Source organism: Triturus cristatus, chromosome 4_1 (genome assembly GCF_964204655.1).
Source record: "Triturus cristatus chromosome 4_1, aTriCri1.1, whole genome shotgun sequence".
Classification (NCBI taxonomy): Eukaryota; Metazoa; Chordata; class Amphibia; order Caudata; family Salamandridae; genus Triturus; species Triturus cristatus.
The window spans coordinates 277,135,775-277,162,752 of record NC_140585.1 but is presented as its reverse complement, the minus strand read 5'-3'; the positions used below and the strand labels follow the sequence as shown (position 1 = coordinate 277,162,752).

The 26,978-nt window shown below is 45.6% G+C and overlaps 1 protein-coding gene across 1 annotated transcript in view; it reads left to right on the top strand.

Moving 5' to 3' along the window:
- ATP6V0A4 (ATPase H+ transporting V0 subunit a4) overlaps positions 1-26,978 on the top strand; it is a 248,287-nt gene that overhangs the window by 165,530 nt on the left and 55,779 nt on the right. Inside the window, exons 16-18 of the mRNA XM_085652035.1 lie at positions 6,596-6,812; positions 13,347-13,454; positions 20,161-20,286. Of these exons, the coding sequence (XP_085508161.1) occupies positions 6,596-6,812; positions 13,347-13,454; positions 20,161-20,286 (451 nt within the window). The remainder of the gene's footprint in view (positions 1-6,595; positions 6,813-13,346; positions 13,455-20,160; positions 20,287-26,978) is intronic.

The following is a 26,978-nucleotide window of genomic DNA, read 5'->3' as shown; positions in this document are numbered from 1 at the left end:
CTTTTGGAGATATCAGGAGTTGATCATCGCTCTGTGGGTTCTATCACATTGATTACCTCTCTTCTACCATTTCCTCCAACATCCAACATACCGACAGGCACTCTCCTCAACCTGTGCCGCAAAGGTACTCTCCTCAACCTGTGTCGCACAGGCTTTCTTCTCAACCTGTGTCGCACAGCACCCTCCTTCATTAGGACTTTGTTAGCATTGCCCTGCAAGGTGCCCAATCTGTGTTTGAAAACATCCTTTACTTCCCTCAAGATCTCGTCTAAATTCATTTCTTCAATCACAATTCCCAGATCTTGCCCTTTCAGATTAATATTAATATGAAGGTCATATTAATGAACCCACCCTATAATTCGTGGGCCATCTTTACCTATATAAACTTTCCCTTCACTAACGCATTTCTTGATAGCTATGGTGGCCCACATAAACCCCACAATGTCTATCGGGACCATCCAGTGCTGATGCTTTTGGGCTCTAAGGTGGTATTGGGGTACACTGTCAGAAACAGCTTCTCTGGAATGAAAGTATAGATTGAGTCAGAACAAACCTTAGGCCTATGCTTTTCTCAATATATGTTGAAGGTGGATTTAGCCTATTTTTCCTTTCTTCTGCCTCTGTGTAACCCTATATGCATAAAAACTTTTTCAATGTATTCCACTGATACCAGCACAACCTTGCTCTTACTGCCCTATACACATTCTAGTCCCTCGCACTTCCTGCAGTTTTTCCTAGTTGCATAACAACTCAAACTCAAACCATGGAAGTTGCTGCATCTTTGGCAACACATAGAAACCGGCTTCCCAGATAACTCCCTTTGTACGTTTACTTCTCCCACACTGGTCCTTCATTATTAGCTGCAGGTTTCTTCTCAACAACATCCACTCCAATGTTTCCTTTCTCTACTGCTGCTACATCCCTGTCCTGCCTTGGTTTCAACTTCTCCACCTCCTTCTTATCACTGTACGATTCCTCCGCAATCTTCGCCATTGCAAATGCATTTTTAAGTGTGGGATTTCTCGATGCCCACTACTTTTTTGCATTTTCTTGCTTTAACATTGAACTTTGAGCTGGTCTCTTAGCTGAGCAACTGTTATACCACAAACTGGCACGATTCTCTCAAACAGGCCACAAATTGATCCACCATCCTACTGACTCTGAGGCCGAGTAAAAAATTTGATGTGTCATCACATAGGCACTGTATTTGTAAATCTTGCCTTTGCTTCTCTTTATAAACATCATCAATGGCCTCACCCCTGTCACTTACTGGTGTAAGAAACTTGAAGAACTGCCTGCATTCTTTCTCCAGGGCGAATGACTGTGGCACAGCATGGCATTGACTTTGATAAAAAGGTGAACGTGGGCTACATTGATATATTGAATTGTATGGCTCATCATACCAACTGGAAGGCCCTTGACACATGTAGGGTTTATGCTATTGAGAAGCAGCCAGGGCCCTATGAGAGCTGAGGGTGACATTACCAGAGTGCTGTGCTCCTGGTCCTCTAAGTAAATCATCCTGTTTGGCAAAGTGGCCAGGCCCTATACAGATATGCATTCTGGCTAGCAGCTACCAAACGCCAATCATCGTGAGGCTTATTGTAAGGTTTATGGTGTTTAGCTATGAATTGCAGCCTCCCTACTATCAATCACTTGGCATGTATGAATGCCGGGCCTATTGCTGAGGAATGGGTGCTGCAGTTTCTGTGAACCCACTAAGTTGCAGAGCTCCAGTAGTGCAGGGGTTGGAGAAGATGGCAGTTACCAAACTGGATGTGTTTCAAATTTGGGTAAGAGTGAGGGGGAAAGCATGCATATGTGTGCACAAATGTCTGTGTGTGAATGTGCGTGTGCTTGTGCCTATGTGTCTTTCTGTGTGAATGCATATACATTTATGGGTGTATGATGGTTGCGTGTGTGTATGTGCACGTGTGTGTGCATGACTGATTGATGGCCACCCATTATGCATGGCGGAGGCTGGTAGTTAACTGGTTTCTTCTACCTCTGGCATTGGGTGACCAACTACCATTTTCTCAGGAAGGTTGCTTCCCTGGCATATGGTAGGCATCCTCAGCATATTGCACGCATCCTAGGCATTATACAGTGACAATCGTTGGCATCATGTAGGTATCCTAGGCATTATGTCATTCCTGACTGAAATTGATGCAGTTGTGGCATACTGATGGCGTCCTAGTTATAATAGAGGCCCTTGTATAAAGTTGTCTTCTTTGGTCTGATTTGAGGCTCCGGGGCCTCATTTTTATTTTTTATTTTTAAATCTTTTTTTATTAGTTTTACTTATAGTGTGATACATGCAAACAAAGATTAAGCATTGAAATTCATAGTTTCAATCGATACATAACAACTTTTTGGCATGACAGATGACCTAGGCAATGTCCTTTCTGTATCAGTGAAGGCGGCCAGGCTTTCTGGGCTGATGGGTTGTTCAAGACTGCCTGATCTAGACAAACTAGCCTTAACATCATTACGTGCATTAGAGGATTTGTATATGTTAGGTACATACATGACTTGTGCTGGTTCGTGGTTTTGCGACATAATACAAGCTCTAACAACAGCAGGGGGCTAATCTGTAAGTCTGTCCTTTGTATCTTACTGTGTCCAGCCAAGCGTCTAGATTTACCTGGCTCACTACGCATCGTGCTTGGCACCTGCTCTGACATGCACGGCGTCATGTATCTTGCCTTGGATGTCCGCCTATGCGGCTACCGTTGATTTGGTTTCAACGTGTCGTGTTGTACGATTATGTTGTGCATGCACTGGGGTACTTTTTGTCCCTTAACTGTGGGGGAGGTTAATAATTAAACTGTGAGAAAGTAATACCTAACGGGGTACGGGGGTGAAACTATGTGGCTGGCTCCCAAGATCACTGGAAGACAACTGCGCTGGTGTTTATGTTTATTGTTGGTGTGCTGGCCGTGACCACTACATGGGCGCAGGGTGTGGTCAACGCTGCATTTGTTTGGTGAGTTATTATCTTTCGCACTACCTCCGCTCTCTTGCTTAGTTTCGTGAGCCTTTTTCTATGTTGAGAGCCGGAGAGATTCGCCATCTGTTAGGGTTTGTGAGGAGGGATTGCTCGCTTGTGAATGGATCAATGCTGCTAGATTTGTGTCCCAGCTGGCAGTGAGAGAGAACTACCGGATACCAAGTGTGTCCTCCCGCCTGAGCGCTGTGCTCTCTGCCTTGGCCCAGTTAAGCATGGTGCGTCTCCACATTATTATGTGTGGGGGGTTGGGGTCCTTCCACCTTTTCGTGATTAACCTTTTCGCCACTGCCATCCCCAAGTCTAAAAACCTAGCCGTGGCCTTATTGTTTTGGGTTCTACGATGCTAGTGCATCTGCCACTGCAGACCAGTATCCTGAAAGTGCAGGGCACCCCCACAACATGTCTGCATCTAGTTGCTTGCATGTGGGGCACGCGGTGTCTAGGCGATTGAAGTATTGTTAATCTTTGCGGACATTAGGTATGCTCGATGGGTGATGTAGAATTGCATTTGTCCAAAGCGCGCGTTTCTGTTGGACCCGTCAACACTGATTCCCATTCTTTGTCTGTAAACTGGCGTCCCAAGTCTGCCTCCCAGTGCTGGCGGAGACCGATAAAGTTGTCGCAGTGTAGTGCCTAAGTGAGGCTGCGAACCAGTTGGTGAGGTGTCTACCCCGCCCCATGACATGCAGGTATTGTATGGTAAGGTGAGTCTCTAGTTCTGCGCACATGTCTCTAAACTTGGCTGTGACTGATGCAAGCAGGGAGCTGTGCAGTAGGAATTGGCCAGGGGGCAGCTCGTCTTCTTCCACTAACGTCGTGTATGAGACTAGGGTGCCCTCCCGATATAGATCTCCCATGTCTTGGATTCCCGCAGCATGCCAGTTTCTAAGTTCCCCTGCTGTAGTTATTCTGTCCCCTCTAGGTGTGCCCTCCAGTGGCAGAGCCGGAGCATGTGGTGTGGTTTTGCGAGTGATGTAAAGCATCCTGCGAAAGCACTTGTACGCTACATTCAGCAATAGCGAGTATGGCGGTCCGGTCTTTGAACAGGGGTGGAAAAACACCAGCAGATCCGTGAGCTGAAAGGGGGGTTGGGTGGTTGCTGTGTCCCCCCATTGCAGTCGGCGGACCATCTGGCGACCCATTGTATTTGAGTTGCCAAGTAGTACTGCTCAAAGTGTGGGACTGCCAGGCCACCTCGATCTACCGGCAGATAGAGTTTACTGATCGCCGCCATGTGTCTGGAATTTGCCCATATGAAGTCTTTCACTAATTTCTCCAAGGGCCTGAAGAAGGCTGGGGGAACGCAGTGTGGGAGATTCGTAAAGTAGTAGAGAAGGCCTGGGCAGTACCACCATCTTTACTATGGCTATTCTTCCTGTTACTGATAGCGGGAGCGTGGACCAAAATGACATCTGGGAACGGATCTGCCCAGGTTACCGTCTTGCAAGTCTGTTGGGTTTCTATATATGCGGATGCCCAAATAGCGGAATGTGTCCTCACACCAGTGGACTCCCGTGCCACTGAGCGTATATCTTGGGTCTTCACACTTGAGACTCCGGGGCCTAATGGTGGTCTTAGCACATCTTTCGTGTTTTTCCTTGGCATTATGAAGTGGTCCTCCTTGAAATAATTGAGATAATAGCATTAGGTGGCACTCTTTGGCATGTTGTGGGCATCCTGTGCATTACTCTAGCCCAGGCATAAACCTACCCTCCTTGGCATAATGTTTTTTTTTCATGTAATATGCTGGCAGTGGCCTAAGATATCCAAAGTATTATGGGGGTATATTTCTGTGGGCATACTAAGCATCATTGTGCACATCCATGGATTATTGGTGGAGGTGGCATGAGGGGATCATCTTTGGAATATAATGTTCTGTGACTATTCACAAAGAATACATTCACTCCAGCAAACAAAAGAAAACATAGCAGAACTCTACTTTGCAATCCATGTACAACCGGCTATCCCCTCCCGCCAAGTATATGTTGCTCTCCGACATCATACTGTGGTTCCTCACTCAAATGTTCTCCCATGCTTCAACCAAGCACACCACACTGAAAACCTACTTTCCTATTACCATTAATTAACACAAGGAGTGTAGAGACTGGCTTTTCTCTAATAGTTAATTCTGTTCCTTTCCGTCTCTCTGTACCTTCACTATCTGTTCAGTGCACCAGGACACTCGTCGGAGTAACAGTTGCACTGTAGAAATTCCCTTTGCATTTACATTACATTATATGTACAGAGATGTGTATGAAATAGTGTGATCAAATTCCGTTAGGGATAGGAATCTCTTGGTAGATTTGTAAGTAGGCCTTTTACCACAACCCACAATGAACCCCTATCTGGTAGTCACCAGGGGAGCGAAATGAGCCAGAGCCTGTGTATCTGTTGTTTAAGAACTGATGGCTGTTGCTCTCTGAGAAGATGGTGCCTGGGATGTGTGACTGGAAGCCACTAAGCAGCTTAAGGTCTTTGGCTAACTTTGATTAAAGGCAGAATTAAAGGTCACTCTCTCTGACAGTGTCTGCACCTCAAAAGGAGGAGACAGGCTGTTTGGTTGTTAGACCAGCCCCATATCCCTCCTGAGAATGAGCTATAGGGGAGGGGGTACCCAGTGGCGGAGTGCAGTGCACCAAAGCATTATGCATCAGGACAACGAGGGGTTGAGTATTCAGGCATATTCTTGTGCAGTGGGTGTGAGTGTGGAATAATAGATGAACAATGATCTACCCCAACAGGAAGGATTCCTCCTTTTGTATCCATCAAATGTCCTCTTTACTTCGAGAATTAGCCTAAACTGTCATTCTTTCTTTGCATGATTGTATGTTTGTGGTATTTATAAAGTGCAAACCTAGCCAAGAGGCCGTGAAATGCGAAACAGAGTCAAAGGAAAAGGCACAGTCAACCTGTGATTGCTGGTTTCAATAGTGATATTAGACTCCTTCATGATATAGGGGCCGATTCACAGAACTAATCTGAGATAAAATCCTAAACTTACTACTTTTGGTATTCACAGAAGGCATTTAGTAGTAGTAAAGTTAAGACTCCTAACTTTACTACTACTAAACTGACATAACATCCTAAACTTACTACTTTTGTTATTCACAGAAGGCATTTAGTAGTAGTAAAGTTAGGACTCCTATCTTTATTACTACTAAATGCCTTTTCTGAATACCGAAAGTCATAAAGTTAGGATTTTGTCTCAGTTTAGTTGTAGTAAAGTTAAGAGTCCTAATGCCTTCTTTGAATAACAAAAGTAGTAAGTTTAGGATTTTATCTTAGATTATCTCTGTGAATCGGCCCCATAGTGCTCTCTAAAGTAGTATCACTTCAGCTCATTCATAAATTAGAGCAGGATTATGGAAGCCACTATGGGGTGTAAGGATGTTGTTCCAGATCAAAAGTACATAGATGGAGAAAGCCTGTGGCCCTATTTGTTTCTATTTAGCCTTTTTTCTTTTCCTGTCTGAAGGTGTCCTGGCTGTGGCTGTCATAACAGCTAACAGTGATTGTGCGCTTGACAGCCAGATAAGGAGGTGCGCCAGTTATGATGACTTGTAACACAAATTCATGTCTTTCCAGATACTTCAAGAGAACCATCAACATTCTGGTACAGTTCATCCCCGAGATGATTTTCATTCTCTGTCTCTTTGGGTACCTTGTCTTCATGATTATCTACAAGTGGTGCCAGTTTGACGTCCACACGTCGCAGCATGCTCCAAGCATCCTCATCCATTTCATCAACATGTTCCTCTTCAACTACAGCGACCCCACCAACGGCCCTCTATATCAGCACCAGGTATGGCAGATTCCAATGGAACACCATCTACAGCACCCTTTGCCTACACAAGGGATGAGAGCTGTCACTCAAGCAAATGCACAATACACCCAGGCAAAATCAACCACACAGTACTAATAAATAGAACAGCACTTCATGGGCTTCCAATCAAAATGCAGACCACAGTTAACTATTCTGCAAACAGTTCGCTACTTTTGACCCAAGCCTAGTAACCTGTGGCATCCCCCAGGGTATGAAACTCTGGCTAATAAAAAAGGCACTTCACTCCATCCTTGGCCACCAAAGTCCCACCGCTTTGTGGAGACTGCTCAATTTAGCATAGTTCACTCGGTTACCCTAGTCACAAACACAATGCACCTCAACACCTTCCCCCTCTGCTTTAGATTCTGGGTGTCTGAAAGTTTAATGAGGTTAAAAACCACAAAAACCAAATTACCCTTTGTCTCTTCCATACACCAACTGAAAATACTATCTCACATCTACCAGTTCATCACCAAATCACCATTTTGATCAAAACAAAACTGTGATAATATCAAGGTACTCAATAGTAATCATGAAACGGGACACAGATGACACCGTGAAATCCATCTGATAGTACACCAAACTCATAAAATATATTAGCATAATCAGCCAAGTAAAAGTCAGTGCAAAACTAGACAATAGCAATGTGCTAATTGTGGCACTACAATAAGGAAAAACCAAAGGAAATGATGGACGGAGTGTTGAACATTGCAAGCACTCACCCCCAGTCAACTGATCTGGGTTTAATCCATCCCGTTCTTTAGCCCACTCTGCCACCCCAGTTCAGACATGGCCATATGCAAATCAGTCTGACCCTGTGCCTCATGGGAACAGTCCAGCCCGAACTGCCAAGCCATGCCTTCCCTGGACCGGAAACAAGCTTCCTAGGACCAGTTTCTGGCATTTCAGCCGTCTTCAGCCAGGCTTGCTTGAATCCAGTGGCAAAATGAGCAATGTTCAACACTCCGTCCATCATTTCCTTTGGTTTTGCTTTGTTCGCCATAAGTTGGCAGGGTATGCTCAGACGTGAGTCCCTTGCTCACTTTGCCACTGGATTCAAACAAGCCTGGCTGAAGACGTCTGAAATGCCAGAAACCGGTCCTAGGAAGCTTGTTTCCGGTCCAGGGAAGACATGGCTTGGCAGTTCGGGCTGGACTGTTCCCATGAGGCACAGGGTCAGACTGATTTGCATATGGCCATGTCTGAACTGGGGTGGCAGAGTGGGCTAAAGAAAGGTGATGGATTAAACCCAGATCAGTTGACTGGGGGTGAGTGCTTGCAATGTTCAACACTCCGTCCATCATTTCCTTTGGTTTTGCTTTGTTCGCCATAAGTTGGCAGGGTATGCTCAGACGTGAGTCCCTTGCTCACTTTGCCACTGGATTCAAGCAAGCCTGGCTGAAGATGGCTGAAATGCCAGAAACCGGTCCTAGGAAGCTTGTTTCCGGTCCAGGGAAGACATGGCTTGGCAGTTCGGGCTGGACTGTTCCCATGAGGCACAGGGTCAGACTGATTTGCATATGGCCATGTCTGAACTGGGGTGGCAGAGTGGGCTAAAGAATGGTGATGGATTAAACCCAGATCAGTTGACTGGGGGTGAGTGCTTGCAATGTTCAACACTCCGTCCATCATTTCCTTTGGTTTTGCTTTGTTCGCCATAAGTTGGCAGGGTATGCTCAGACGTGAGTCCCTTGCTCACTTTGCCACTGGATTCAAGCAAGCCTGGCTGAAGACGGCTGAAATGCCAGAAACCGGTCCTAGGAAGCTTGTTTCCGGTCCAGGGAAGACATGGTTTGGCAGTTCGGGCTGGACTGTTCCCATGAGGCACAGGGTCAGACTGATTTGCATATGGCCATGTCTGAACTGGGGTGGCAGAGTGGGCTAAAGAATGGTGATGGATTAAACCCAGATCAGTTGACTGGGGGTGAGTGCTTGCAATGTTCAACACTCCGTCCATCATTTCCTTTGGTTTTGCTTTGTTCGCCATAAGTTGGCAGGGTATGCTCAGACGTGAGTCCCTTGCTCACTTTGCCACTGGATTCAAGCAAGCCTGGCTGAAGACGGCTGAAATGCCAGAAACCGGTCCTAGGAAGCTTGTTTCCGGTCCAGGGAAGACATGGCTTGGCAGTTCGGGCTGGACTGTTCCCATGAGGCACAGGGTCAGACTGATTTGCATATGGCCATGTCTGAACTGGGGTGGCAGAGTGGGCTAAAGAATGGTGATGGATTAAACCCAGATCACTTGACTGGGGGTGAGTGCTTGCAATGTTCAACACTCCGTCCATCATTTCCTTTGGTTTTGCTTTGTTCGCCATAAGTTGGCAGGGTATGCTCAGACGTGAGTCCCTTGCTCACTTTGCCACTGGATTCAAGCAAGCCTGGCTGAAGACGGCTGAAATGCCAGAAACCAGTCCTAGGAAGCTTGTTTCCGGTCCAGGGAAGACATGGCTTGGCAGTTCGGGCTGGACTGTTCCCATGAGGCACAGGGTCAGACTGATTTGCATATGGCCATGTCTGAACTGGGGTGGCAGAGTGGGCTAAAGAATGGTGATGGATTAAACCCAGATCACTTGACTGGGGGTGAGTGCTTGCAATGTTCAACACTCCGTCCATCATTTCCTTTGGTTTTGCTTTGTTCGCCATAAGTTGGCAGGGTATGCTCAGACGTGAGTCCCTTGTTCACTTTGCCACTCGATTCAAGCAAGCCTGGCTGAAGACGGCTGAAATGCCAGAAACCGGTCCTAGGAAGCTTGTTTCCGGTCCAGGGAAGACATGGCTTGGCAGTTCGGGCTGGACTGTTCCCATGAGGCACAGGGTCAGACTGATTTGCATATGGCCATGTCTGAACTGGGGTGGCAGAGTGGGCTAAAGAATGGTGATGGATTAAACCCAGATCACTTGACTAGGGGTGAGTGCTTGCAATGTTCAACACTCCGTCCATCATTTCCTTTGGTTTTGCTTTGTTCGCCATAAGTTGGCAGGGTATGCTCAGACGTGAGTCCCTTGTTCACTTTGCCACTGGATTCAAGCAAGCCTGGCTGAAGACGGCTGAAATGCCAGAAACCGGTCCTAGGAAGCTTGTTTCCGGTCCAGGGAAGACATGGCTTGGCAGTTCGGGCTGGACTGTTCCCATGAGGCACAGGGTCAGACTGATTTGCATATGGCCATGTCTGAACTGGGGTGGCAGAGTGGGCTAAAGAATGGTGATGGATTAAACCCAGATCAGTTGACTGGGGGTGAGTGCTTGCAATGTTCAACACTCCGTCCATCATTTCCTTTGGTTTTACTACAATAAGGAACCCATCACTGACTGCAAGGGGCAAAGCTCTGGTCTGAGCTCAAATTAGAGGATGAGTCCGCATAATTCTCATCCAGAAACATCTGCCTTGGCCAAGGATCACCAACCAGCACCAAAATATCTACAGAGGTTCATTACTACTACATCCAAGACAGAATCAAACATTGACATGTGTTCCAGCACACACAAATCCACATAGTGCAGATCTTTTGCAAGGTGGCAGTTCTTCTGGCACTAGGCTTCCGGAAGAGGCATTGTTCTTGGCAAGAAATTCAACCTAATGTGCTTAAGAAATACCACAAAAACCCACCTGTTGCCTTAACTTCCAGATAATAATAATAATAAAACAGACACTTGTAAAGCGCAACAGCTACCTCAAACAGAGGTGTCCCGGCGCTCTAGCGGTCAGCAGTTTGCAGATGGAGAGCCAAAAGCCAAGATCACAAACCCCTACTCTGCCCTAAAGAGCCAGGTCTTAACCATTTTCCTAAAAAGAGGCTCTGCACCAATGTTGCGGAGGTCACTTGGCAAGGAGTTCCACAATTTGGCAGCCCCCCAGGCGAACCTTCCTAAAGTGGGGTGTGCAGAGCAGCTTTTGTGAATTGGACCTTAGTGATCTAGTCTGCTTGTAGCAGCATAGCCTTTGTTTCAGGTATCTGGGGCAGTTACCAGTATAGCTCGGAATGCCAGAGTCAAAGCCTTGAACTCAATTCTTTTAGCTACCGGTAACCAGTGGAGCTCTTTTAAATGCGGAGAGACATGCTGGCGGAAAGATACGCGCCTAGTCAGTCTCACAGCCGCATTTTGTACCATCAGAAGTCGTCTAATTAGGTTCTTTGGCAGGCCCAAGTAGAGGCCAGTTGCATAGTCCAGCCTAGATGTCACCATGGCATGGACTATGATTTTTCGGCATTCTTCTGGCAGCTGATGCAGAAATTTCCGAAAATTTCTCAGTTTACTGAAGCAGGTAGCTGCCACCTGCTTTATCTGAGCCAAGAATGACAGATCAGCCACCCACTTTACACCTAGATTTTTTATATAATAGCTGCTGGGGCAGGGGATGGTCCCATTTACTTTGGCCACCAGAGATCCATTGCTGGAGGTGACTCTTTCCCGAAAAACATCACTTCTGTTTTTCCTGCATTGAGTTTAAGTTTATTATTGTTCATCCACGGCGCAATGTCTCTCAGGCAGCCCTTGAAACTCTTGAAGGCGTCCTCGCTCTGTTCTTTAAAAAAAAAAAACAACTGGGTGTCATCGGCGTGCGACATCGCTTTTACCCCCCCCCCCCAGTTGGCTGTCAAAGAGAACAGCGGAGCCAAGTAAAGATTAAATAAGAGAGGACTCAACGCTGACCCTTGAGGGACTCCGCACCAAAGATGTTTCTGTTCAGACACAAAGGGTTGCAGTGCGACCTTCTGTGAACGATTATTCAGGTAAGACTTCAGCCAGGCCAGAACCATTCCCCAAATGCCTATTTCCTGCAGTCTCTGAGCCAGCAGGTTGTGGTCGACAGTGTCGAATGTGCCCGAGAGATCCAGGAGCACCAGCATTGCGGATGCCCCTGAATCTACCGACAGTCTCACCGACTCAGCCACCTCCAAGAGGGCCGTCTCCGTATTGAAACCAGACCGAAATCCGGATTGGCTATCATCTAAAATGCCCTTACTCTCAATGAAATTGGTCAATTGATGCTGTCTAAACAAAATCTTAAAGCCCACCCCCAGACCACATAGCTTTTCCAATTGGACCATATCATGAAACACGTGTGCAACAGATAAATTGGCGAGTGTCCAGGGGACCATGATAGCAGCCCCCGCCTCCTGTGCCAGGAAGAAAAACATGTGCATCAGTGCTGCATTGCCCTTCACTGAAACCTGCCTCTTCATATCAGTTCATTGTGAATCATAGGTTTCATGGCGGTCTCACTACCTCAGCACTATGTAAAGGTCTTTACTGAAGAGCCCCAGTGATATCTCCTGTCTCTCTTCGGTGGGATGTGCCCTGACATTAAAGTGGCCATTTGGGAAACTAAGAATAGTCAGATTAATATTATTTCCATTTCTCTTTACTCTGACCAGATTTAGTTAGTGCACCGATTTGAAAAGGTAACTTTGTTTTTTGGGTACGCACACTACTCATGAGAGTGTTAATTTATCCAATTTAATTTCCGAGCATGAGTAGGTGGGAACACGAGTTAATGTTATCCCACTGAATAATTACAAGATTGTTGTAAAAAATATAATTTTCTACAAATACTTTTAACTTGAGTTCTCCATGGTTGTCAATTGTTGAATAATTTCACATATGTTTGTTCAACTACCACATAGTGCATTGTACTAATTTTAGCAGGTGGTGGTAATATTTAATTTGGCTATAAAAAAAATTATTTCAAGGAGTTTCATGTTTGATTGTAGCCCTAATGAAGAAGGGACGGATGTGCCATGACGACAAAACACGTGTTGGCTTAAGGCTTAATGTTGATATGAAGTGATGTGACTGTGTGGTTACAAGAAGCCTATGGATCTGTTCTGAATATTGAAATAAAGAATTCATGATCATTATTGGACCTAAATATTGAACTTTCTACAACTAAGGATGCTCAGGGTTTTTTTGTTTACAACGCAGGCACCCTTGCACCACGGCGCAAGGGTGCCTGCACTGGTGCAAGGTAGTACATTGTGTACCAGCGCAAGGAGATGACAGGAATGTTGCATATAATGTGAAATGTGGCACATTCTTGTCGTCTTCCTTTCACACAGCACAGCAGTGTGTCCTGCTGTGTTGCGTTGCGTGAAAGTATGATAGGTCTGGCCCCAAGTCTTTCTCAGAGAAGCACACCTCACACTACATCAGGCCGTATAATTAATGAAATGAAATTAAATGAAAAGACAATTTATTGAGCGCGATAGCTACCCTTAGGCGTCCTAGCTCTGCAGTTGTTGACACACGTGAGACAGTCATATGTGGTCACAGTTGCAGTATCAAACTGTTGTGAGATGAAAAATCACATCTAAACACTAAACCTCAATGGAGAGGGGATTCGTTCAGAGAAAATCACCCATAGTTCATCTGAAAGAGTCTGCCTGCTTTTAGTGGTGAAGTGCTGGTTCCCTGAGCCTGAAGCATTCTCATGGTCACTGCTGATGCTGTATGTTTCATGGTCCTCTTTGTGTTGTATCCAACTCTCCATTCTACTTTCATCCACTTTGCAGAAAGAGGTTCAGAGTGTCCTGGTGATCTTTGCTTTAATCGCTGTGCCCTGGATGCTGCTGATCAAACCCTTCGTCCTGCGAGCCAATCACCAGAAAGAACAGCGCATGGTAAGAGTGCCGCTCTTATTTTTCCCACAAAACCCTCCTGATATCTGATGTGTCTTGGGGTAGATTTGCATTCACCAGCAGCCTGTGATCTGCGGCACCACAAAGATTTAAGGCCTGATTTAGAAGTCAGCGAAAAGGGGAACACTCTGTCACAAATGTTACGGATATCCTGTCTATCGTATTACGGTCACTTTCTATCCGATCAAGATCATAATACGGCGGATGCAAGGGCGGCTCCTCCAAGTGGGTGGAGGAGCGTCGCCCACTGCTTTCCAATTTATGTTACTGCTTCTCACACCGCGAGAAAGCTGAAGTGTTTGGTTGGGGTTGGGCGGGACTGCAACAGGACAGGATAGGCGTGGCTAGCCCAATGTTGCAGGCCCTGACTGTTTGGTCGGCCCTCGGGAGCTGATTAAACCAGTCATGCACAACCGGCCATTTTCTCCATGTAGGCTGCAGCCTAAATGGAAAAAAATGGCCTCCCCATAGGCGCTTGGCTGGGCGGGGAGGTAGGCTGCCTGCTTCCTGTGAGGAGCAGAGAAGCAGAGATGACGCGGGACCAGTTCGGGCTGGCTAAGGCAAGTTATTGTTTTAAATATTATTTAAATTAAACCTCCCTTCCACCCAACCCCCTCCCCACGCAACCCCCTCCCCCACACTCCCACCTGCAAGTCATGCCGGCCACGACTGAGCATCAATCACATTTGTGACAGAGTACTCCCTCCACCAACTTCTAAATCAGGCCCTTGATCTGTGTTCTGAAAACCCCTGGGAAGAGTAAGAATAATATTGGTAAATACATAAAGTTAAATACATGAGGTAAACAAGGGAACCGTGTCTGTGTGCAGCTCAAGGTTTACATGGATGGCATGTAGGCTTCTCAATGGAAAGAAGGGAGAAGGGGAGTGAGTATGGCTGCATTTAGGGGTCAGCTGTGCTCCAAGGCAGGAAGCCAAGCCTTTTGGAATTTTTGGAGCTCTCTGTAAGTAAAGTTGTATTCAGTCACAAATTCTTTCACAATTCAGCATTTCTGCAAGTGAATCCTGCCTCATTCATAAGGATACATTCATGTTGTGCTGTTTACCAGTATAATTTATAATGCATAGTGCCCCTTTGCGTAGCTTGCGAATATGGAGAAATAAACCAGAGAGATGAACATGTTTGGGAATGTTTTTGAACTTGTTTGTGCCCTGCATCAGGTTCTGCAGCATATACTTGTACGTTGTTCAACTATTGGGGTAAATAAAACTTAGTAAGAAAAGCTCTGCGACCATTCCTAAAGCTGTTGAAAAGCTTTGTAAGGATATGACATTTTTTCCTGATAAAATGTCCACTGCCTATTATTGAATCCAGAACAAGATCTCCAAAACAATCTTTTGTCCATAGCCTTTAGCACCTGCTACTCATGACGTGCTTTTGGTACACCAGGTGTTGACCGTACTAGTCCTGGTCTCAAGGTTCCGCCCTGTTTCCCACTTACTTCCTGTAGCTTCCAGCCATCATCCTTCTGTTAATCGCACGACAGCGAATAGGAGTCTTTGAGGGGCTGATGTAGAACTAGACTTCGACGATGATATTGTGGTGTCGGTTAATGTGTGACATCACGTTGCTACCCGTGACCCTTTGGTGAATCAAAGCTCATGGTCTTGTCTGCGATGTACATAGTTAAAAGCACAAGCAGTCCCACACTAAATGCCTGTCTTGAAATTTAAAACATCTGTCACATTTGATGAGCTGCTATCTCTTACTACCTTAGTAAACCAGATTGCCCTATATTGGATAGATATGCAGCTCATATTTACTGCTTGTAACCATCCAACTACTAGCCCCTTACATCAAGAATTATACCAGTTCAATGTAACCGTCAAGTAAACTGTTGACCTCCCTTTTCTAACTAAAAAACCCGAAGCAGATAAAAGTGACTTAAATAATTGTAGACCAGTCTGGGCTCTTCCATTTGAAAGCCAACATTTTAAAATAATTGACATGAATACCAATCAACACAGTCTCCCTTGCCTTTTAAATTTTTCATTTTAAAATAATTGACATGATTACCAATCAGCACTGTCTCCCTTGGGCACGCCTGCAGGTCTGTAACTGCCCCCAGATCTCCAAGCTCATTGCAGAGCCGGATAGGCATGTCCCCTTGAAGGGAGCCACTTGGACCAGTACCCAGCAAGCTCTGTGATATTAACAGGCAGCTCCCACCAGGAGCCCGTTAGGCGTTAGTAAAGCACTTTCACACCATGTAAAATATTGTCTATCACCACCCTCTGGATTGATCCAGGCACATGCAACCTCGGCCGTCTAAAAGCACAGCTGTACCTCGACAAAGGCTCGCTAGCATCATTCGGTACAGACTCCCTTAATGAGCTGTAACTTCATAGCGTCAGAACAAGTGCCCCAGTGAGCGCGGTTGTGTTGGCGCTTAGTTTGGTCTTCAAAATAATTTGATCTGCAGATTAAGGGTCCGACTACTATTCTGGTTTAGAAGTATTCCCGGGTGGGATACCACTACACTCATCGCAACTGGCCCAGGGCTCCCCATAGTCTTACTGGGCTTAGAAGCAGCAGCCTGTGGGATTGAGGAGGATCAGGCGGGGTTCCTCGTTCCTTGAGGATTCATCAATAACTGCACACTACTGGCCGGGGGTTTCCACCCACAATGACCAGTGTTCACAGGTGCTCCAATGTACATGCATTATTTCCCCAAAGGATCTTCAGGGAGTAGGGCCTCACATACAGTTTGGCAGAGATGGGGACCAGCGATAAATAGGCAGTCGCCCTTCTCCATCAAACTTGTGGTTCCCTAGGCCTTGATCAGGTTTGAATCCGGGGAAGTGCCGAGATTACACTGGCAGAGCCTTCACTGTCAGGTTAAACCTCTAACCTTGTGTCCTGTCCACCAAAGGGCCGGCAGGTCACAGTGACTGTCATCTGTCAAAGTATATGGAACCGTTTCTCTTTTTCGTGGCTTGTCATGGCAAACAAGGGCATGGAAAATGCAAAATGGCCAAAGCACACAGATAAAGCTCACGGCATGTCGGAGACATTTAATTTTTGTGCAGAGAAAACAAACTTGTGCGTTCTGTGTGTATTTTGTCAGGACGAAAAGGTTTGTGAAGTGGGTACTTTAAATATGGCACCCACTCAGCAAACCTTTAGGGCCATATGTATCAATGTTAGGTTTTGCGATTCTCAAATAGCGAATTTTTGAGAATCGCTATTTGAGAATCGCAAAATGCTATGTATGTAGGATTTGCAATAAATTTTGCGAATCCTACATATTCCTTAATTGCGAATCGCAAATTGCGATTCGCAATTAAGGAATACCTCCCCATTCATTCCTATGGGGCTAGAGGCCCATAGGAATGAATGGGAAGACATTCTCAATTTGCGATTCCCAATTAGAGAATGGCAAATTGAGATTGCTATTTCAAGTGTGCCAAGGTGTCAAAAGGACACCCTGTTGCACCCCTGAAATGAGCATGGGTGCACATGTGGAGCACATACATGCCCTAAGGGCATGTGTGTGCGCCACATGCCCCTTTGAAAAATGCAAAAATGTGCATTTTTGAACGAAATTGCAAATTACCACCAACCTGTAGTTGCTGGTATTTTGCGATTCCTTATGCCATATCCGCACAACTTGGGTGCTTCATACATTGCATTTAAGGAATCGCAATTTGCGATTCCTTAAATGCATTTGCAAAATAAGGAATGGCAAATTTTGCAATTCCTTAATTTGCGAGACAGTTGTGCTTTCATACATAGCACTAGGCCAAAATGCGATCGCAAATGTCAAAATCCTGTGAATTTCAGCGTTTGCGATCGCAATTCGCCTTGATACTTATGGCCCTTAGTGCTGTGGAGGCAGCTCCGGCCACACCATAGAGACACCTTAGCCTCCATTACTCTGGAAGGCCGACGGGCTGTCTGCCAGGGCCTAAATGATTTTATTAGAGTACTAGAATGCTGAGGGCTCAATTGAAGACAGTGGAACAGCTCTGGGCTTATAATGGCGGGTATAATCCTAGAGCTCCAACATTCCAATGTTTGGCTTAATTTTTCGCCCTTTTACATTTAGAATATTCTACCCTTAGTGGGTGGAATGTTCTAATATCCTTTCAGCCCTTTTGCCTCGGGCTGTACAGGTTGTTAAAGACCCACTCCCTTATTATAGTCCCGAGCCATAGCAGTGGGCTATAAGGCTACATTAGTCTTTTCGACGCACACATTTTTTTTGGTGCAGAAATGGGGGGCATTACTTCAACAGGTGGTTTGGACACAGCCTAGCTAGATACCATTCACAGTTGTGCAATCAATCAATCAATCAGGGGTTTATATTGTGCAGTTATTCACCCGGGATAGTCTCAAGTCATTGAGAGGTGGGGCTGCTGATCCGTCTGGGCGCAGGAGTTCAGTTGAAGAGCCAAGTCTTGAGATTTGGATACCAATTGACCTCCTATGCGGATGACACGCAAATAGTGCTGTCTCTCCGGCGTGGGCATGAGGTTGAAACAGGAAAAAGATTTCATGACTGTATGAAAGCCATCTCGGGGTGGATGTCCTCGAATTGCCTGAAACTTAACTGGGGCAAAACAGAGGTCATCATATTTGGGAACAATCTGCACCTCTGGACGCCCGACTGGTGCCTGGAAGAATTGGGAACCTGCCCCGTACCGACCGAGAAAGCAAAGACCTTGGGGGTTATAGTGGACAACAGGCTCACTTTCGGGGACCACATAAGTGGGGTGGTTTCAGCGAGTTTCTTCATCCTTAGAATTATAAGGAAAATAAAGTTCTTTCGTCCTGAAGACAGTCTTAGGGCAGTGGTCACGGCACTCATCATGTCACGGTTAGACTTCTGCAGCAGTCTTTTTTTGAACATCCAAATAAAACACCTTAACAGACTTCAAATTGTGAAGAATGCAGCGGCCAGAATGTTGACGGGGACACCAAAGTTTTTCTCAGTTAAGAAAGAACTAAAACAACTACACAACGGGCGCAATTTAAAGCCCTCTGCATGGTCTTTAAGTCACTCAAGGGAGTGGGCCCCAATTACCTAAAACAAAGACTTCAATGGTATGCTCCCAGAAGGACCCTTCGGTCCACAGGCGCAAAAAAAAGTGATAGTTCCCCCAGTCAAAAAAGCAAGCTGGGGTGGTAGGAGCTTTATTACATGTGCCTCCAAAGCCTGGAACAATCTACCATTCCACCTCAGAAATTCAACCGAGCTCCTTTCCTTCAGGAAGGGGCTGAAACCTTGGTTATTCACTTTATAGTCACCCTATGTCACAACAACCAATTAGGCAGTGTCCAGCACCAGGACACCCTAGGGTAACCGTTGCGCTTAAGAAGTTAAATTGACATAACATAACATCCTTCCTGAGTCAGCGACGGGGATTGCCTGAGGTGGAGAGGCAGGGTGTTCCAGGTCTTGGTGGTGAGGTGGGAGAAGGATCTTCCTCCAGTTTTGGTCTTGTGGATCCGTGGGACGATTGCCAGGGCCAGTTGGGCAGAACGAAGGTGTCTGGCAGGTACGTCGAATGAGAGGCGGTGGTTCAGATCTTCTGGTCCTGTGTTGTGGGCAGCTTTGTAGGCCTATGCGAAGAGCTTGAAGGTGATTCCTTTGTCAACTGGAAGCCAGTGGAGTTCTCGAAGGTGTTCGGTGATGTAGCTGCTGCAGGGGATGTTGCAGACCAGTCTGGCTGTGGCGTTTTGAATGTTCTGTAGTTTTCTGAGGAGTTTCTGGGTGATGCCGGCGTAGACTGTGTTGCCATTGTCGAGTCTGCTGGTGATGAGTGCATGTGTGACCATCTTTCTGGATTCTGTGAGGTTTCATCTGAATGTCTTTCAAAGCAGGTGGAGCGTGTGAAATCAAGATGAAGATACAACGTTGATATGATGGTTCATTGTGAGTGAGGAGTCCACTATGATGCAGAGGTTACTTGCGTGATCCGTGAGGTTGTGGGGGGGTGCCCAGAGAAGTGGGCCACCAGTAGTCATCCCAGGCTGAAGTGGAGAGTCCCAGGATAAGTACTTCGTCTTGTCTGAGTTGAGCTTGAGGCACCTATCTTTCATCCAGGTGACAACAGCCTTCATTCCGCTGTGGAAGTTGATTCTGGCGGCTGTAGATTCGTTCGTGAGGGAGAGGATCAGCTAGGTGTTGTCAGCGTAGGAGACGATGTGAGTTCATGGTTCCTGACAAATGCAGCGAAGGGGGGCCATGTAGACGTTGAAGAGGGTGGGGCCAAGGGAGGCTCCTCCGGCAACTCTGCAGCTGACCTGATCTTGTTACTGTGCGGAATTACATGAAACTACCAGCTGAGTACATGTAAGTTACCTTCCCTTTGGCTTTCGACCAAACCCTGCTTTGAGTACTTAAGGCTCCACAGCAGCTTCATTGATGAAGTAATTTGTGATGTCATGTTTGAGGTCATGAGCAGTGCATTGAGGGTAGCAGGGGTGTGTTACTCACAACAATTGCCGAATTCACTGGTTTTACGTTTTTGCATCTTAACTACAGCATTCCATCAGCAGGACTTTTTAGCCAAACTTCTGTGATTTAAAAAAAATAACAAACTTAATTTTTTCTTTTGAGTAAAAAAGCATAATTTACCAATCACAATGCTTTTCAGTAAAAAAATAAAAATAAGTGTACATTTAAATTTGAAGTGAATATCTATCTTTTTTTTTGTGACAGATACAGTCTCCACCTGATACTGAGGTCGCTTCAGAGCACGGGGAAGGTGAAGTGGTACAGTCGAATCATACTAAACCTGCTAGCCAAGGAGATCACGGTGGTGGCCACGGAGACCATGATGGAGAGGTATAAAAAAAGCAAAAATAGAGGGAGACACCTTCCAGAAGAGAAATACTACTTTGAGACAAGAAGGAATGTTTCCTTACCTCCTCCTAATGTTCAAGATACATAAAAGGGAGAATGAATGTGCATTGATTTGCATGTACAGGTGGCTTTTGATGGATTTGTGTCTTATTCACATCTTCTCTGGTGGGCATGTACTGGTTGATGGGAAAAGATGGGATCTCAAAAGCGTCCAACAGACGTGACATCTCTCTGAAACTCTTTGATGCAAAAGAGGACCAAATGGTTGTGCTCAGTCTAGGTAGCCATTCTGAAGAGCAAGGTATTCTTCTGAGAGTCTTCAGACAGTATAGCGAAGAGACTGTGGAGATTGGTCTCTCTCCTAGGCAGGTCAGATAGTAGCTGAATAGGAAGACAGTGGGCCACTCATATATAATAGTCTTCAACATGAAGCGGTAATAAGGTAGTCACAGGACTTCAGGGTATGTTGTGAGGGAACGTGCCAGTGTTCCTTCTCTGCTTGTCTAGCAATGGACCTGGGTGAACAAGGCTGAGACCAGAAGACACCAAAGGCACTTCTGCTATAGAATAGCATATGTAAAGCTGCACATGAGAACAGAGGCAAAGATGAACTGTGCACTTGTAGTAATACTGTAGTCATAGCTCACAGAAATGTTGCTGCCAGACAATGTTGGAGGGAGCCTACTTTCAGCATGTGCAGATTTGATCCCTTGAGGCGTGTGAGGTACTCTCGGATTTCCATCTATAATAATAATAATAACAATACTACTAATAGTAACAATAATGATAAAATAAGAGATAAAGTACCCCTTGACTTACATTATAAGGATATTGCAAGTCAACTTCCGTAACCATATAGAGGAATGAAGATTGAACTCTGAGGTGACCTGCAATATCCTTATCATGTACACCAGGTGGTACTTTGTCCCATATAATACATGGTCACACATTACCTCTCCCACAAACTACTTAAAACCTTGGTGCTTAGATCTTTCATGTGAAAGAGCGAGCATGTTTGCAAACATTAAGAGTAAAAATAAAACCAGTGCAAAATTAAACACTTCGAAAACCTGTCAGTTATTTGTTGTAAACAGATATCAGAAACAGTTCAGTAAAAGCCAGTTAAAAAACAAAAGCTGCACCAGCTGGGAATGTGTAGAAACATGTAGAGAGAGTCTAGCTATTCTCTATCTAAAGACTGCAGAAAATAAATATCTTCTCTCTGCTGGTCATTGTAAGCTAAAGAAATAGAGCAGAAGAAAGAAAAGCAAGGTTCAGTTTTAATTGGTTTAAACAGCTGCTTCAATTATGCTCCATGACCTGACTTGCCTTTTACCTCAGTTGCTGGCTCTGGCACCAGGAATTATGAATTATCCATCATTAGAAAAGGCAGAACAGACAGAATTGGAGGTGGCCTAGCTATTGTTTACAAAAACGAACTGCAGCTCTCCCGTGTTAAAAACTCTGAACACTTAACCTTTGAATACTTTGGCGCCGAACTCACTATGCAGGGTTCCCCCCAATTTGCCTACATAACATCTACCACCCTCTGGGTGATCCACTTCCCTTCGCTGAGGAACTATCCAACCTTCTTTCTCAATCCTCTCTCTCCAACTCGAAAAACATCTTCCTTGGAGACTTTAACATCCACTGGAACAATACTGCTGACCCCACAGTCACCCATCTCTTCAATCTTCTAGAAATCAATGGCCTTGTTTAACTCTGTCACTTGCCCACCCACACCAAAGGTGCCACTCTCGATGCCATTATATCCAATAATGACCTGGCTTCCATCTCCAGTATCCTTCCCATTGGCTGGTCTGACCATCACCTCATCCTGGTCAAGATCGAATCCGCTCCCCTCCCCCTTATTAAAAACCACCTACCCTTGAAATGAACCAGAAACCTCAACCAAATCTCTCCTGGAGAACTCGAATCTAAACTTCGAGCTCAACTTCTTCTCACCCCTCTCTCCCAAGACGCCAATGAGGTCACCGAACACTTCAACAAGACCGCCAGTGAGGTCATAGACCTCCTAGCCCCTCCCAAACTAAAAAAAACAAAGAACCATTCCATCTAGAACTTGGTTTAACTCTGATCTCAATGAAGAAAGGCGAACACTTAGACTGACCAAAAGATCTTGGAGACAACACCTCTCCGCTGCCCACCTTGCCTGTCTCAGGGCCGTTAGATCATCCTATAAAAAACACATCTTCAAGGAGAAGGCCTCCTTTTTCCGAATACAACTCAATTGGGCAAAAAACAGATCCAGAGAATTATTTAACATTGTTCGCAACCAAACATCCACAGCCCCCCAAACTTACTACATCAACAAATAGTTGTGAGGAAATTGCCAACTTCTTCTCGGATAACATTGCCAAAATCGATCACTCCTTCCACCTAACTGTGATCCCACCCAATTCCCCTCTCGTGGCTGACAATAACCTAATCGATCCTACTGTCTTGACCCAGTCTCCTCAGCCTTCCACTCCCCAGCCTTCCCCGCAGCAACTACAAAACTATGCATCTTGGTCAAACTTCCACCCCGTGACTGAGCTTGAAGTCCTTAACATCATAACCAAACTTAAACCATCCTCACACACCAAAGACTCTATCCCCTCCAGTCTTATCCAGAATCTCAACCACATCATTGCCCCTTACTGGACCAACATCATCAACACTTCCTTCTCCACAGGTTGTGTCCCGGACTCACTTCAACTCGGTCAAATCACACCTATCCCTAAAAATCCCACCGCAGACCCTAATGACCTGAACAACCTCCACCCTATCTCTAACCTACCTCTCCTGTCCAAAGCCCTGGAAAAATGTGCTCTGCTTCAACTAGATAAACACATTAACAACTTCAACCTTCTAGACCCCATGCAATCCGGCTTCAGAAAAGGCTGCAGCACGGAAACCGCCATGCTTAATATAATCGATGACATCCACTCTTCCCTTGACAATGGTGAATCCTGCCTACTCATTCTCCTTAACCTCTCGGCTGCCTTTGATACAGTTTACCACAACTCCCTTCTCAACTCTCTCAAGTCCCGCTTTGGCCTTAACGGTCAGGTCCTTAAATGGTTCACCTCATTTCTCCAACACAGAACACAACAAGTCAAAATGAACAACTGTCTATCCAACACCTCTCCGGTTCCCTAGGCATCCCCCAAGGCTCTATCCTCTTCCCTTCACTCTTTAACCTCTTTATGGAACCTCTACCCTCATCCTGAAACAAACAGGAATCAACTACCACCTCTATGCTGACGACACATAACTGTAATATAAGATTAGGTCTCACGCTGATGTACTTCATCTTAACCATACCTTAAACAAGATCCAACACTAGTTTCACTCCATCCATCTCAAACTCAACCCCAAGAAAACTGAAATCATCCTCTTTTCCCCCAAAAACAACGGACTCCCCATCGAAACCTGTATCTCTGACCTCAATGCACTCAACTGCTCGCTCACTTTGTCCAACTCAGCGAAATCCCTTGGTTTTACCGTTGACTAAACTATAACCCTCAACGACCACATGAAAAACTCTGCTAAAGGAGCTCTCTTCACTCTCTGTCACCTGAAGAAAATCAAACCCTTCATCCCTCCTGAAGACTTCAAATGGGTCGTCCAATCTCTGGTTCTCTCAAAAATCGACTATGGGAAAGCTATCCACACAGGAACCCCCAAAGTCCACTTAGCCCCACTCAGATGTGTGCTCCACTTAGCAGCCAGGTTTATCACTGGCTATAAACACTTTGACCACATCTCCCCAGCCCTGAAGGCTCTCAACTGGCTTCCCACCGAAGGTAGATCCACATACAAGACAGCATGCATCACGCATAAAGCCCTACAACAAAATGCCCTGCTGTACCTCACAAACAAACTCAAAAAAGCGGGCTGCTCCAGAATGACAAGGAGCACAAACACTTTCCTCCTCATCCCCCCCTTATTCAAAAAGAAAATCTCTCAATCCTGCTCCTTCTCTGGAAACGCGCCGACCGTCTGGAATGCCCTCCCAAAGGAATTGCGCCGCAACCCCTCCTACATTACCTTAAAAAAAGACCTTAAACTGCACCTCCTCGACAAATACTAGGGTCCTTAATCAGCCCTCTGACCCTATCCTCCTCCACTTCACTCCCTCCCCTCACCTCTCCCCTCTCCCAGTCTAATCTCCCCCACTCTATTGCCACCTCTCTTCCCTCCTCCCTCTTAAAACCCCGCCCAGATGACCATCCCCCCTCCCACAACCTGTTTTCCCCCGCCCATCCTTTTTTTAAATCTCTATCTCACCCTCAGCTCAGCCCTGAATCTTCCCCTGCCCCCGCCCCAGCCACTGTATATGTTAATTTATTTTGCTCGTGACAACTATGGAACGTTTATTTTATTGATTGTTAATACTGTGTTTTTCTCTTTTGAGCAACTCCTGTAATCTTGTTTTTGTTTTTCTTTTCGCACATGTAAAGCGCTCTGATACCCCTGGGTCTAGCCAGTGCTATATAAAGCCTTTAAAATAAATAAAATTATGACATCAGAACTTGACTGTAATAACTTATATTAGAACATTGGAATGTTGAGCGCCCCATCGAAGACAATGGAGTGCTCCAGGCCTCTAATGGCTGGTAGAAACCCAGAGAATCAACATTCCAATGTTTTGTTCACAGCTATTGCTGTGAACAAAGGCCTCAAAAAGCCCGAGGGGATTTCAACCCCCTCGGGCTCTGTGAGGCCTTCGTTTTACAAATTTAAACATGCTGCCCTCTAGGGGCGGAATGTTCTAATAGCCTTAAAGCCCTCCGTTGTGGGCTCTACCAGCCATTAAAATCATGCCCCGCTGTTAGCGTCCCTCGCCGAACACTGGAGCAGGCCTGTAATGGACGGTAAAGCCTGCAACATAGGGCTCTAAGGCTATAATAGTCAAATTCTGATGTCTTTTCTTTATAATTGGCAACTGTGTACATCACAAGTCTCCGATTATAAATACATTTGATAACTTTACTTCTATGTTGTCCTGTGCAGTGTAAATAACAGTATTTCGTAAGTTATGGTATTCATAGCTGTGCGCCTGAGAGGTCTGGGATATCTCTACGTAGCATGTCAGTACTAGGCAGTGGATTTATGGAGTCGTTGGATGCCCCACATGAGCCCAGCAGCTATCCATGTCCAGCAAGCAGGCTGAGAGGCATTAGTATGCCCTGCTGCTGACCTGCCAAAGTCCAGATTCCAGGACCTAGTTTTTTTTGCGATTATATTATATGAATAATTAAATCAACTATAATTAAGGCAACGAATAAAAAAAAACATCAAGCTGAACAACACATTATTTCAATTATTCATAATTATTTACATGAACGACCACTAAGGACCTCAATCTAAGTATGTCAATGGCCCTCCGAGGTTACCCAGGTAGTGGATGACCCGCCTTTATTCTGCCACCATCCGACTATCCACTACACTTAGAGAATCTTACTATGGTGGCTGGGTATCCTTTTGCCGAAAATGCTTTGGCATCACTGAATGCCTGCAGGGCTGCCATGTTGTGAGGGCCAGCTGAACATATTTTTTAGTTTTCAAAACCATTCCACAAAGAAATTGGTTTTTTTTCGGAGAGGCGCAAAACAACTCTGGCCAATGTGTACAGCGTCTATTCCTTGACTAAAGGGACATTGCTAATTTTCCCTGGCAAAGCCCATTGTGTCTTGCATGGGCAGAGAAAACCTGCTATGGGATTGCCATCCTCAATAGGCTGGCCTCCTGATGCTTCAAAGGTGGGTGCCATGTGGCACATGGGGCACTGCCTGGTCATTGTGCTCATGCTCCTCTGACGCTTAATCAGCGGTTCTCCAACCTCTGACTAGAGCGCGGGAACTGAAGGTAGGCGGAGTAGTATCCAAGGCGATTTATGACAGAACTTCTGTACTGCTGAACCCTAATTGACCCCAAATATCAATTCCAAAACCCTGGCTGGAATGAAACTGAGAGCTTGTTTGTTCATATTTCACAGCACTTTAAGCCTTTCTTGATAGTGTACATCTTACACTGCTTTGATTTCTTACAAACACTAGGCTGAGTAGTTAAAACCACTAGAAAGCAAGGCTAGGAAACATTGAGTATATTATGTTGAAAAGTGTTTGCAATTTGAAACATTTAATGTATCTTTTTTACATATACTTATCCCTTCTACCTAAGGAGGGGCGTCCATCCGTTTTACTTCCACGCGGCACACCCCAGTTGGTGGCAGAGTAGGGAGATGTCTATTCTTGTCTTGCCATAGAACCAGTTCTATAAGACAGTCATTTAGAGCAATAATGTGTTAAGGAAACAGACATTGTGTGTATTGTGGTACCTTTCAGAATATAAGTATTATGAAGGGTGGTGTTCTTGCAAGGAAATGCGTTCCCGGGAGGTGTAATATTTTGGGGAAGAAAGGCCTTCCTAGAAGGTGAAGCTGCTGTGGAGAGTCGGGCACTCTTGAAAATTAGGCGGTGCCCTGATAGAATATCCATTCTTTGGAGATGAAGAGTTTTGGGGAAGAAGGGTCTTCCTGAGAGGGACATCACTCCTAGAAGAATCAGGGTTGATGTGAGAGAGTCTTGCTGTGGAAGATGTAGCATTCTCAGGAAATAGACTTTTCTGGGGATGGAAGAGGTTAATGGAAGGAGGAGCTTTTGCCA